The sequence below is a fragment of the Buceros rhinoceros genome, unplaced genomic scaffold, assembly GCF_000710305.1.
Source record: "Buceros rhinoceros silvestris isolate BGI_N320 unplaced genomic scaffold, ASM71030v1 scaffold7649, whole genome shotgun sequence".
Lineage (NCBI taxonomy): Eukaryota > Metazoa > Chordata > Aves > Bucerotiformes > Bucerotidae > Buceros > Buceros rhinoceros.
This window is the reverse complement of record NW_010432059.1, coordinates 1-14,661: the sequence shown is the minus strand read 5'-3', so window position 1 is coordinate 14,661 and position 14,661 is coordinate 1. Positions and strand designations below refer to the sequence as shown.

The window sequence follows — 14,661 nt, the reverse complement described above, 5'->3', positions numbered from 1 at the left end:
AGGAATGCCTATCCTGTAGGCAGGACAGGCTCGCTATCTAGGAATGGAGACTCTGAGGGACAAAGTGACTATAACACTGACTACCACTCTCTGCCTTGCTCACAGAAGAAAGATCTAATCATTTAACCTATGCAAGAAAGTCATCCACAGCAATGTAACAAATGCACTATACATTACCCAGAATAAAGTTATACTGTGCAAGCTGAGCATTTCTGATCTTCTTGTTCAGTGTGCACCCAGGATCTACATCAACGTCTGCCATAAATCCAGCATCGTGGAAGTGCTGCCTGACCTAGGAGATAAAGTAACTGTCACTATAGGATACTCATGACAACAAACTATTTTTGACTTGTAGTCTTAAGCTAGTCAGGCTTATCTGACCCCTAAAACAAAGGCACCATCATTGGCTCAGGCACTGGAGACAAGCCTAGTTCAAGAAATGAAAACAGGTCACCCATCATGCCAGTACACACACACACACTGAATAGCTAAGCGGTGATGTGAAGATCCAAAGCCTTGGGCTGAACAGCAATTTGAGTTTGTGAAAGGCAGCAGGATGGTGACACTTTCCAGTTAGAAGAGTTTTCTTATTTATTTGCAGACCATTTAATTTCTGTATAGCATGCTTGAAAGAAATAGAGGAGAAGGTCTGCTGGATGTTAAATATGCAAAAGACCCATCTTCATCTTTCTTACTGCTTTTGCGAGATGCACATGGCCATGGGAGACTAGAAGCTCAAGGGTAAGACAGCTTTTCAGTTACAGAGAAAACCCAAGTTTTCAAAAAATAAAGCCTCACAAAGATCGGCATTTGCTGTTTAGATGCCCAAAATCTATGTCAGGTCCTCTTCATAAGTCTACAACTTCAGCAGCTAATTGTCATTTTAATATAAAAACGGTATGAAGTAATATGAAAATACTTGTAACATTTGTGTGGGATAAATACGATTAGTCATTTATAACCAAGTATCTTAACTAAATACAATATACTGCGAAAATCCCCCAAACCATACACCTCACCTTTTGAGCATACTCATCACACGTTGGTCCCACTGGTACCACCATCACCTGCTGTGGGGACAGCCAGAGTGGCCTTCAATAAACAAACAAATAAAGTTTATAAAGCTTTCAGTATCTCTTTAGTATGAAACATCCTCTTAACAGATACGACTATGATTCTATGACTATAATCCACACAAGAGATTCATAAAGCCAGCTGCTTTGGTTGGGTTAAGAGACGGTGACAGTCCTACACTCATTACAAGAATTGCAGTGTGGACAAAAGTACTTTCTGTCCTGAAAGATTCAAAAGACAACAAATCATAACTGAGCTAATTACTAGCTAATCACGGGAAAACATTTACTTCTCAATCTTTTACAATCAGAGGGGCCATTCCCATCAGATATTACACTCCAGCAGGTAAAGGAGATGACCTACATAAATACCTTGCTGCAAGGCAGCCCAGCTGCAAAAGCAAAGTTGAGTGATACACACCTTGAGCAGACAAGCTGTATGCTGCACCTGCATGAGTGGTGTCATGTAGAGGCTACCATATCTATAATTATTTAATAGCTAAGGAAGACGGAAGAAGGAATTGCCTGTGGTACACCTACAGCATGTCTCTGTAGCAAGTAAGGAGAGCAAACCCTCTTGATTCTTGGATGCTTGGGGCTAATTTCTCTTCTACATAAAGTCCTTGTTCAAACTGGAATAATAAATCTACTTTTCAACATTACCATTTGCCTCCATAGTTTTCTGTTAGAATGGCGATCATTCTCTCCACAGATCCCAAGATGGCTCGGTGAATGATAACTGGTCTGGTCTTGTCATTACCATCGTGGCTGTGAAGGAAGTTTTTTTGTTTTAAAATGTAAGGTTTTTTCTTGATGTAAACCTATGCTTGTAAGTGACAGAAAAGTTAAACTACATGGCAGTCAAAGCCACCAGACTCTGTGCTTACCTGACAAAGGTGAGGTTAAATCTGACTGGCAGCTGAAAGTCCAGCTGTATTGTAGCACATTGGTGGTAGCGGCCAATGGCATCTTTAATCTGAATGTCAATCTTAAAACCAAAAAAATACAAACTTTTACTACAGTTCAAGATACAAGCACGCCCCTCTGAGTGTAAGCCCATAGTTTTAAGATGGAAGGTTCCACTAAATGCAGAAGAACTATATGTGGTTTTAGACAACATACTTCAGCCTACGTTAGGACTTACCAAGCTCTGAAGCAAAAAATGTTAGGGTGAGCAAGCAGAAGGACACTACTTCTGGGAGCAACTACATTTAATATCTCAGACTATTTTTGTGTCTGTTTCAATATGTGACTTATATGTGGCTTTTCACTGAGTGAATTCAGCAGCATATAAATGCAAGATCAGAATGGAACATGTCTTGCCAAAAATGAGATTTCTTCAGCTCAAACTGGTGAACTTACACTCCTTTGAATTTTTGTAGTATTTGAATACTTTGTAGCTCATGTTACAAATCCAGGGCATGAACATAGGATAAGAATCCTACTGTTAGGATCCTCTTGTCAGCAGGCATCACACTCATCAATGACACTTGTTCTGATGAAGAGCATCTACAGTCAAGCCTATTCTTTCTGTTGCATCTTACTCTTTAATCCCAAGCACACTTATGATACAAGTTGGAGAGGCAGTTAGAAGACAGTAGATTTAGTGTCCTGACCCTATTTATTAATCACATTGCTCTCCTGTTCATTGTTTTACCAGTATGGCTATATGTGGGCTGTGTGCCTTATTATGATTTACATACCAAGCAAACAGATCAGCATTTTTTTAATTGAGGTTCTAAATTTTGCATTTTTTTTTTTGCATTCAGAGGCCCAACTACTCACTAAAAAGCTTCTATCAAAATAAGTTATCAACAACTTTAATTTCAAACTGCCCAGCTGCAGAGTAGGAAAAAAAATCCATGTAGTATAAAGATAACCTAGATTTAGAGCTTAAGGTACCTTTAACTGGTTTCCATTAAAACCAGTGCAAAATGTTACATGTTTGCTCACCTTACTTTGGCTAGAGCGTATTAGAGGCTAGTATAAGGTTAATGAAGGTGAACAAAGGTTCCTGTAGATATCTGCCTTCTTTCAAATCAACTGAGGAAATTACTAAATCTTGTTTGCATATCACATTATGAACGATTAGCTGCTATAGCATATTTCACCTGCAACCCATAAAATGAAATTGATTCATTTAGGATGCAAAGAAAGAAATCAGAACCAGTTTACTAAATGACTGAATACATAGATGTAGTGTAGGTTTATTAGGGAAACACAAGTAATTCTGTAAGGCTCTCTGTCCTTACGCTCAAAGCTATTAGGTAATTTCTAGAAAGCCCTACTTAATCTGTGCAAACTGAAGAGATGGCTTTAAAAAACCCCATCAAAACCACAAAAAAATGCAAGGGGATTTTTAAAATACCAAAACCCACCAGCAACTCAATGCAGCTACAAAGCTGTGCCAGTAAAAGCAAAGTTTTTCAAAAATTTGTTTTACCAGTAAGATTATCTTGTTTTTCTCATGACTTAGGATTCACTTATTGCCCAAAGGATTCTATCAAATGCAGCAGTTGGTGTGGTAATACAGATCTCACAGTGCCACCTTCTGTTCGTGTCTCCCACTAAACCAATCAGCTCTTTAAGCAGCAGTCAAATAGTGCATACATGTAAACTGGGTTTAATTAATGAAATGAGTGTTAAAGCTATGAGAATACCAGGATCACAGGGTATTACTTCTCTCTCAATTATGTCGGTTTATATATCTAGAAAACCACAAAATCTCAGCCTTCTATCTATTAGATAACAATTAAAAAACGCCCTCTTCCTAATGCCCACTCCTAACAATCTCAACTTGTACCAGGTTGTCACGTTAAGAATCCATTTTGTTCTGTATCCTCCAGCCACACCTAAACAGCACCAATGCTTTAGAAACACGTACTGACATTAACGAATTTAGTAATAACGTTACATTGGAAGGGAATGTGCAGGACAATACGTGAAAAATAAACCAAGAAGATCATGAATGAAATCCAGAAGTACCACCATACTATTTTCTTCCCCTTGCTCATAAGCTATGAAAGAATTTCTTTATGTGTGATACAATCACAGAATACTTTGGGTTGGACCTTCAAATGTCATCTAGTCCGATGCTCCTGCAGTGAGCAGGGACATCTTCAACTAGATGAGGTTGCCCGGAGCCCCACCCAACCTGACCTGGAAGGTTTCCAGGGGTGGGGCATCTACCACCTCTCTGGGCAACACGTGCCAATGTCTCACCAGCCTCGTGGTAAAATATTTCTTCCTTGTATCTAGTCTAAATCTCCCCTCTTTTAGTTTAAAACCATCAACCCTTGTCCTGTCGCAGCAGGCCTTGCTAAAAAGACTGTCCCCATCTTTCTTCTATGCCTCCGTTAAGTACTGAAAGGTTGCTGTAAGGTCTTCCCAGGGTCTTCTTTTCTCCAGACTGAACAACCCTAATTCTCTCAGCCTCTCTTATTAACTGCATTTAGTATCCATCTGTATTTGTTTAACTATCTTATAGCAGAATATTAACTTCATATATACCTGACCAAGACAAAGTCTCCATTTGAAGACATCTGGCAAACATTCTGCATAAACAGATACCCAACACTTGTCTTTCAGGGGAAACTGGTATTTAGCACTGTTTTGTAAACACATGAAGACTTTGAGTTCTTTTCTGTTCATCCACCATACTGCAATGAACAGTATTTGCATGCTACCCCTACTGCCAAGATTACAGTAAAGAAAGGAATCAATGGAAAGCAAAGAATTTGTATAACTTTCATCTGCTTCATCCAAAGAGAATTAAAAGCCTAACCCGTCTGGGGTTAGCAACATACTGACCTTAGGTCCATAGAAAGCTCCGTCACCAGGGTTTAACTCCCACTTCTCACCAAAGTCATTGAGGCTGTTTTCGAGTTGCTAGAGAAAAAGGACACACACATTCATTGTTTCTCAATCATCTGCTGTTTTTCTATGCTACAGCATCAGGTCAGCCTGCTGCTGCAGGTATGTTACACTACCATTTCTCAGTACTTCTCAGCTACTGCTGCAATTCATTTATTTTCTGAAAAATAATGTTTTGGAAGAGCCCCAGCTACAAAAAAAAAGAAAATCAGCCCAAATTTAAGCAAATAAATATAATGCATTAATTTTGGAAGAGGCCAAACAAATAGCATTAGCCAAGATGCAAGAAAATTTTATGCTAGATTCAAAGTTTTATCATGAAAGCAACCTGGGTTTTGGAAAATTTATCTAAGTCTTATTACAGGGGTTGCCAGAATTGGTTCTCTTCACTTTTCCTTTTTTCCAAATTATTAAAATAAAAAAAAAAAATACATGAAGAGTGAGGAGAGATAATTTGATTATGACATGGATATTGCTTCTGAACAGAGTAAGGTATTTACAGCAGCCAGACTGAACCAAAGACAGTTATTACAGTTATATCACTCATGTCCAGCTGTCATTGTACCTCCCAGAAGGCAATGTGTTCTTACAGGACTTTCAGCTACAGCCTTGCATTAATACAAAGTTAAAAAATTTACTGTTTACCTTTTCAGCTTGATTCCACACTTCAATATCTCCCAGGTATTTTTCAGGACGAGTGGAGAGATTCAATTTAAAGGAAAATCCAAAGACATCATACACGGTACGCAAGAACTGCAGACAACTCTTTATCTCATCTTCAATCTTTATGAGAATAGAAATGAAGTCTCAAACATGGAAAAATCAGTTAACCTGATTTTAATACCCAATTTTATTTAACAGCAGCCCATACCTGCTCCATACCACAGAATATGTGAGCATCATCCTGCTGGAACCGACGTACTCGAGTGAGTCCTGTAAGAGCTCCTGATAGTTCATTGCGATGCAGAACACCAAAATCAGCCAACCGTAACGGCAGCTCACGCCATGATCTCGGACGATGATCAAACATAAGGCTGAAGGAAAAGTTTATTACTTGAAGCTCATCCAGAATAAAAATTCTGCAAAGAACAGCCAGTTAAAAGCAGCCAGTACCTACACAGATGTCCATAATGCCAATGATGTAATCTGAATACAACCAGCCGTTGACACACTGAAGGGAAGGGATGCCATCCAGAGGAACCTTGACAGGCTGGAAAGGTGGGCCCGTGCAAACCTCATGAAGCCAAATAAGGTCCAGTGCAAGGTCCTGCACAAGGGTCAGGGCAACCCCTGTTATCAATACAGGCTGGGGGATGACTGGATTGACACCAGCCCTGCGGAGCAGGACTTGGGTGTACTGGTGGATGAAAAACTGGACATAAAGCAACAATGTGCACTTGCAGCCCACAAAGCCAACCATGTCCTGGGTTGCATTAAAAGCAGCATGGCCAGCAGGTCAAGGGATGATTCTCCCCTTCTACTCTGCTCTGGTGAGACCTCACCTCAAGTGCTGTGTCCAGCTCTGGGGCCTTCAGTGTAAGAAAGACATGGCCCCAGAGGAGGGTCATAAAAATGATCAAGGGGCTGGAGCACCTCTGCTATTAGGACAGGCTGACAGAGTTGGGCTTGTTCAGTCTGGAGAAGACAAGGGTCCGAAGAGACCTTATTGTGGCCTTCCAGTACCTGAAGGGGCCTACAGGAAAGAAGGGATGGGACTCTTTATCAGGGAATGTAGTGAAAGGACAAGGGGTAATGGTTTTAAACTGAAAGAAGACAGATTAAGATTAGATGTAAAGACGACATTCTTCACTGTGAGGGTGGTAAGACACTGGCACAGGCTGCCCAGAGATGCTGTGGATGCGTCATCCCTGGAAGCGTTCAAGGCCAGATTAGATGGGGATTTGAGCACCTTGGTCTAGAAAGGTGTCCCTGCCCATAGCAGAGGTGTTAGAACTAGATTATCTTTAAGGTCACTTTCAGCCCAAACCATTCTATGATTCACATGTTTTGTCATGAAAACATATATAGCTGGTAGGCTTTGCCCACCTCACAGAGCGAGGACAGAACAGCTCCTAAAGCTGAGCATTAAAACCTGAATGCAAAAGCTGCCACGAATTTGACAATGACCCAGGATCTATTTTGATACCCAGGTTTCGTTGTAGCCAGGAAAACTTAAACTCTAAAACACAGTCACTGTAATGATGGAAAAATGGTATTTCTCACTGTCTCAAGTAAACAGCACACAGTCAACAAGACTCACAATTACATCGCTCCTGACAGCATGTTACACTTGGATACCTGAAGATAGCCATCTTTGCAATTAAGCAGACAAAATAAACAGATTTGTTGGTTTGTTTTTTTTTTCTGACAGCATCATCTTCGGTAAACTGGATTTGGCAGGTATTTACCAGTGTCCTGGACAATTCATAGGCTTCAGAGCAAATTGTTCTTTCTCCACTTCAAAGGAAAACATGTTGTCACTGTAATGCTGCCAGTGCCCTGAAGTCATCCATAGTTTGCTGTTGAAAACATTTGGAGTGACAACCTCCTGGAATCCCCGTTTTCGATACTCACTCTAGAACAGACCCAGTACATAAAATAACTAATAAAGCACACAGAAGTAATGGCACTCAGCCTTCAACCTGCAGCGACGAAGTTACACAAATATTGCCCTACAAAAGTCTATGACTCAAGAATAGGAGAGAAGAGGAAAAGGAGAGAAAAATTCAAGCAGGGCATCCCAGGATACATCCCTTCCACCAGCACCACCCTTCCCCCAAACAATTCCTCTGTAGTTAGCAAGAAGAACAAGTTTCCTCCCTGCAAGCAAAGCAGCAGTCTCTAATTATTCAATGACTCTTGGTAGTGCACTGCAGCCCAAATATACAGTAATAAGACAGACTTTAAATATTACAACAGGAAGATCGGGATTTTTTTCTCTACACATAATTTCATAACAAATACTTCTACAAGGCCAAATTTAATCAGTTTATTGAAACAAATCAATATGCATCAGTGGAACAGCTGAAGTTTGAGCTTAGCTGTACTATTAGATGTTAAAGAATTCATATTATAAAGCATAATTATCACTGCTTTAATTGCAGGTGTAAAGTATCGATAAAAACATTTTTGCAGAGATTGCATCAAGATCAATTCAAAGAAACTAGGTCTCTTTAGTTCCACAGAACTAAAAGATTAAACTAACTTGAAATGAAGGGCTGTTAATACTATTACAAGTAGCATGCCATTACGTATTTTTCCAAAATTAAGCAATTTCTTCTATAAGAAGATTTCCAAAAGACATTACTTACCCGGATGAATTCAATTAATGTGTTATAAATATAAGCTCCTTTTGGCAAGAAAAAACAGCTACCAGGGCTGAGCTCATGAAAGAAAAACAGTTCTTGGTCCTGCAGAAAAGCAGTATTTCAAAAACTTAGTATGCGTACAGGACTTTTTTCACTTACATTTACAAATGAGTTACTACTGATTTGGCATCACCAATCAAAAGTTTTTAAAAAAAACTAAAACCCAAAAAGCAATACCAATAGAACTGAAACATTTTCCTAGTACTTATATCTCCATCAGTTCTCGTAGGGGACGGAATCACAGAATCCTTTGGTTGGAAGAGACCTTTAAGATCATCGAGTGTTCACCCTGCACTGCCAGGGTCCCTAAACCTTGTCCCTCAGAACCACATCCATCCATCTCCTAAACACCTCCAGGGATGGGGGACTCCACCACCTCCCTTCGGCAGCCTGTTCCAATGCCTGACAACCCCCTCTGTAAAGAAATTTTTCTAATATCCAGCCTAAACCTTCCCTGGTGCAACAATTTCCTCTTGTCCTAAAAAACTCAGCTGAAAATACAGTGGTGTCACACCCTGGTTGTGGCAGCAAGTATATGCTGTCTGCAAGATGCTTCCAGTTAAGGGGTTAGATCCACGCAGTGTTTGTGAAATACATTACCAGAAAACTGTCTCACCCGTCCAATTTTTCTGTGATCTCTGTTCTTGGCCTCCTCCTGAAATTTCTCCCATTCCTTCAGCATTTTTGCATCTGGGAATGAAATTCCATAGATCCGCTGGAGAGATTCCATATCAGCCTTGCCTTCCCAATAGGTAGAAGAATTCTGCATGCAAAAAATAAATGAAGCAATGAAGAAAAGGAGGAGCCTCCACGCTTTACTCCTAACTGCCTGCTATGAAAAGGCATGCAATTCTTAATAAATCACTATACTTAATGCACAAAACTAAGGCACAAGGGAAGTTTCAATTTTAAATGCAGAGCACTTATTAGAAAAATCCAGAAAGAACACACGAACAGCATACATAAAAACAGTTTCTTTGCTCTCTTTGTAGCCATCTTATTCCAACTGTTTATTCACACCCAGCTTTAACCACCAGCTTGAAACAAAACCTATAAACTGTAACCGATACAGTTAAACCAAGCCATAAGCCACACTTATGTTTCTGTCTGTACCAGAAGTGCAGGTCCCAGCCACCTAGCTGGGCTTCACACGATCTGAGTATCATTCTAGCACAGAACCCATTCCCAATTTGTTACACTAGGTTTTTGGCCAGGTCACCCATTTTGTGGTACACTCTTAGATAAGTTGCTATCAAATCGCCCGAAGTCAGCAACACATTTTCAGTGAAAACACTTCTCTAAGGCAGTTTCAGCACTTACCTTATGAATTTTTATGGTCTTTATCTTGCCAGTATGTCTGACATGAGGCCCTCTGCATAAATCTATCAAGGGACCACACCTAAAAATAGGAAAACATTCCTTTGGTATATTTCATCCTAAAAAGTTACGTCCAGCAATATTATTATATTTGCATAATTACCTGTATACTGTTGTAGTTGGAGTATTGACCTTCTCATTCAGAATGCGACACTTGAATTTATTATACTGAGAAATAAAAGCAACACACATATTTGTTACTCCTTATCATGCAAGAGAACTGGCAGCAGTTTAAACTATTTGCAAACCTAATGCACTGGTGCATAAAAAGAAGATTATACAGGACAAACAGACAGTAAGGTAGTAAAGCTAGCAGCCCAGAGAAGAGATTGTACAGTCTCCATCCTTTGAGATTTTGAAGGCCCAACACAACAAACCCTGCGACTCTCGGTCTGACTTCAGTGGTGACTGCATGCCCAGTGCATGAGATTGGACTGAAGACCTGTGGAGGTACCTTCCAATCTGAATGACACTATGATTATTCTGATGTCCTAACAGTGAAACCTAGGTAATGTCTATGTCAGGAACACCACAAAATTATTTGCAGCTGGATACTAAACAGAAAGGATCAGCTTTTAGCATTGCTTGGACTTCCTCAGACAGTCTTTTTAGCAGGGCCTGCTGCAATAGGTTTTAAACTACAAGAGGGGAGATTTAGACTAGATGTAAGGAAGGAATTTTTAGGCTGAGGGTGGTGAGACACTGCACAGGTTGCCCAGATAGGTGGTAGATGCCCCATCTCTGGAAACATTCCATGTCAGGCTGGACAGGACTCTGAGCAACTTGATCTAGCTGAAGATGTCCCTGATCACTGCAGGGGGGTTGGACTAGATGACTTTTAAAGGTCCCTTGGAACCCAAACCATTCCATAATTCTGTGAAAATAGTAAGGGCATGTAACACATACAATATGGGCACATAGTATATTGCACATTTGCATTTGTGGGAAATAAATGAAGAATGTGGCTTCAAAGATTTTGCCAAGGTCACCCAGGGAAACAAGAATTATTAAGAGTTGCAGAAAATCCAATGCACACTCACGAGAACCTGAGAATTACAGCTTTGCTCATTTTTTTGTTAAATATCACAAATGAGGGTATAAGAACATACCACCTTAAAAAGTTAATTTGATAGACCTTCCTCTACCACTACAAGAACATGTGGCTAAAGCTACAAGCAGTCAAAGAATAACTGCATGATGCTAGAATCACGTTCTTTAAACAGCCTACCTTAAACATTTCTAGCAGTGTTTCCTTCTTAACTTCCAGTCTTTCAAAGGCTTGTTTTTCCTTCATTATCTTTTTGCATAATGTTTCCAAAGCAGAGAAATCATTACTTGATACACCCCTAAAATAAACAGACAAAAAATGTGACCCATTCCTGCCTTTTTGCATAATGTTTCCAAAGCAGAGAAATCATTACTTGATACACCCCTAAAATAAACAGACAAAAAATGTGACCCAGTCCTGCTTTCACTTATCATTTCTGATCCAGTGCAATGCACTAGCTTGTGGATGGGACACACTGCAAAGGACAAAGTAATCTGCAGCAGTGCAGATGACTTTGATCCAGGAACAAGCAGGCAACATACATTTTGCTGTGACTGCCATCCCCCCGCTCCTAAAAAAAGAAAAATACAAAACCTACCCTTCCTCAAGGAACATGTCATAATAAAATCCATTCTCTATTGGTGGGCCATAGCACAAACAGCCACCATAGATTCGCTCCATAGCTTCACCCATTATGTGAGCGCTTGAGTGCCAGTATACCTAATGGAAGTAGAAAACAGAGGGGATCAGTCTAAATACGCACAATGCACTGCTGAATTTTATTTAAAACCCTTTCTGAAATGCTTGCTGTTAAGGATGCTTGATGCAGACCCCACATTAGAGCAGTCTGCAGAACAGAAGTGACCTGCACAGCAACACTTTCATCCTAAGCACCACCTTTCCAAAAGGTAACACTGGAAAATTGTTTAGAGCCTGGTAGCAAATCTTGATTTTCAAATATTGCTGAAATAATTCCATTACTGTCAAGAAGTCAGGAAACTAACTCAGAAACTTTTTTTTTCTGTGAACTTCAAGCAATCAGCTCTGCATAAAGACCAAAAGGTGCACTTTCAACACAAGGCTATGGTTCTAATCTGAAGATGTTATGCACGGGAAATCCTGCACTGAAGTAGAACAGTTCATAAAGTTAAAAATTACACTCCATCTTGTAGTACACCTGAAGTTTTGACAAATTAAAATCAGGATTTCGGTCAGCTTTTTTATTCACACAGAACAGAAAACAGCAATCTCACAGGAGCCATCATTTAGCCAGTATTAAAACCCTAAGTTTGAATGCAAGACCTCTGTGATGAGTTTGGGTGACAGCTTCTTGTACCAAATGATTTTTTCTGAAGACAGTATTAGAAATTTACTGGATATCTACATTTATCTGAGTAAGTAGCCAAAACAAAGTTCGTATTTCTTCATGTACAGAGAGCAGCCTACTCAGTACTTTTATGACTGTACGTAGACAGTACTTTTGTACTCAGTGATGTTTTCAAAGTCGGTGCTGAAGAGCTCTGTTCAAAAGACCTATTTTACATTAACATGAAGATGGCAAATACAAAATTTTAACAAGAACAGGCTTGACAAACCACAGCAACTGCTAGCAGATTCAGCTACAAATACCAGCAGAACGTACATTATCTGCAGCACCACATGTCCCTTGTAAGGAACTATTAGAAAATGCAGATGTACCTACACAGCAAACCTGTTCCTTGTCATCTGAACACAGTAAAGATGCTAATAATTGCTTGAGGCTGAGTTTAATGCAAATCCATGGGCAAACAAATTTTGGTAGAAGATACTCACTGCTTGAGCCTCTTCATCTTCAAACTTAAGCAGCTCCAGGGTACAATCCTCCTCCAAAGGACGGTCTAAATCCCAAACCATCTTGTTCACTTTAGCAATAACAGTGCTGTCAGCTAAGCCCTGACTACAGAGTAAACAGACAGCACATTATCTTTTGACATCAGCAAGCAGAAGTTCCCCAAATTTGCCCTCCATGTTCAATAAGATTTTCAGGAGTGCTCAGATTAGGCGCAATGTCATAAATAAATTCCAAATAAAAGAGCAGTTTAGCCAGTCTTGAACATTCATGAAAATCCTACTCACATCTCAGAGATGAAGGAAGAAAACTGTGCTGCATACATGACATTCATACATTCATTAACACACCTGAGTTAGAGGCAGCCACCTCCAAGTACTAACCTATCTCAAAATCCTATTGCAATAAAAAATGGAGCTTCTCTTAAAAATTATCAAAAAGCATTCTGATGTAGAAACTGTACAGTTTTGTTTAGGCAAAAGCACTTTCCTTTATGCCAAATCACAAAAGCAAAGAAGGTTCCAATGACACAGCACCTAAGCATGAAAAAAAGAAATTCCTAGTATTTCACCCCTAAGAATCACCCAGTTTTTATAATCTTAACTGTCAAGCCGTCCAGCGTGCAGTGTTCAGATCTACTCCACAGCAATTCGAGTAACCCGGAGCTGCACGATACTCTCCATGACAGGTATCTCCCATGCACATAAAAAAGCAATTAAGTGAAAGACACTCATCCTGTTAACTGTCTCTGAAATCAGCTGAAACATAACACAGCAGGCACCAGGTCGATGCAAACTGTGCTAACATTCAATCTGACAAGAGTAGATTTATTAGCAAATTAGTTTATTAGCAACAACAGTACTTGTGGGGAAAAATATGCAGGTAATGTGTCTAAAAGATCTCTATTATATTCTTATTTAGTTTTAGAAACTGTATCTTTATAAGGCAAAAAACTTACACTCCAAAACTAAAACCCTATGGGTTACCTCCAGTTTCTTATACACGAGATGCGAGTTGAGATAAATGATTAAGACAGAAATTACACATTACCCATAGCCTCACAGACACAATCTGCAGACACAGAGCTGTCTGAAAATGATTGAAAGTATTACAGAATAGAATCATACCTAATTCCACATGCGATTTGATAGGGAGTAGTCTTCCAGGATTCAGCATCAACCTGCTTCCCATCAGGCAATGTAACTTTGATGGGTTTACTGTCATTTGCAGCCCTTTCTGCAAGGAGTGCATCGTGTTCAGCTTTAAGTTTACTGTACATCTCTAAACGTTCACTGATAAATGCAGGCCAGGGATTCAGCTATATATAATGAATAAAGACAAAGGAAAAAAAATCAATAGATTATTAGAGTAATCTAGTATCACATAAAGTCAAGAATACAAACAGACATCCTTTTCACAAGCAGCTATGTGACCATATCTATATACATGCTCATTATTGTTACAGATTAGTTATATAGTATTAATTACATAGTAATGTTATAAGACTTCAGGTTTATCAGAATTACTACTTTGAAATGTACCACTACACATCCGTTTAATAAACTACCGTGGTACAGACCTCCTGTCACTTGAAGACCCTTTGAGACCTGATGTGATTCCTGTACCCGCCCCACCCCCAAACTTTCCTAGGCCATGAACCCACCCAGAGTAAGTCAGGCAGGGACTAAGGTGCTTATGTGGTGTGCTAGCCCTGCTTTACCAGCCCTGCACTGCTCCCCCTATCTCTTGGGAGTTAGTCACCTGATATCCTGTACTTGGGTAGGGAAAACCTCATATGTCTGTATTTGAATTGGGGCCAACAGGAGGTTGATATCAAACTTCGGAAGTCAAACAAGTTCTGGGTCTGCGCAACTGGCAAAAAATACCAGAATATTATGACATCGGAGGTGGACTGGAGTTAGAAAAGTATCTGACGGAAGTCAATCATCTCGGACCCTATAAATGGTGATCCTACAATGAGACCCTTTGAGGTCTCCTGGTTCACACTGGTCTGGGTCCAGCATCTCCTCTGAGCCGACAGCCTCTCGGGTACAAACTGCACAAAGGGCCAGGACAAAGTCAGGCTTCTCAAGA

At 39.9% G+C, this 14,661-nt stretch overlaps 1 protein-coding gene across 1 annotated transcript in view; it reads right to left on the bottom strand.

Moving 5' to 3' along the window:
• Positions 1-13,883, bottom strand: part of TARS (threonyl-tRNA synthetase) — a 15,667-nt gene extending 1,784 nt beyond the window's left edge. The window contains exons 1-16 of the mRNA XM_010143636.1: positions 13,695-13,883; positions 12,552-12,675; positions 11,338-11,459; positions 10,920-11,037; positions 9,795-9,859; positions 9,635-9,713; positions 8,931-9,077; positions 8,258-8,356; positions 7,355-7,521; positions 5,818-5,980; positions 5,592-5,729; positions 4,884-4,961; positions 1,961-2,061; positions 1,737-1,841; positions 1,020-1,092; positions 178-292 (exon numbers count right to left, since the gene is read on the bottom strand). Coding sequence (XP_010141938.1) covers positions 178-292; positions 1,020-1,092; positions 1,737-1,841; positions 1,961-2,061; positions 4,884-4,961; positions 5,592-5,729; positions 5,818-5,980; positions 7,355-7,521; positions 8,258-8,356; positions 8,931-9,077; positions 9,635-9,713; positions 9,795-9,859; positions 10,920-11,037; positions 11,338-11,459; positions 12,552-12,675; positions 13,695-13,846 — 1,846 coding nt within the window. The 5' untranslated portion in view covers positions 13,847-13,883. The remainder of the gene's footprint in view (positions 1-177; positions 293-1,019; positions 1,093-1,736; positions 1,842-1,960; positions 2,062-4,883; positions 4,962-5,591; positions 5,730-5,817; positions 5,981-7,354; positions 7,522-8,257; positions 8,357-8,930; positions 9,078-9,634; positions 9,714-9,794; positions 9,860-10,919; positions 11,038-11,337; positions 11,460-12,551; positions 12,676-13,694) is intronic.
• Between the last annotated feature and the right edge of the window lie 778 nt (positions 13,884-14,661).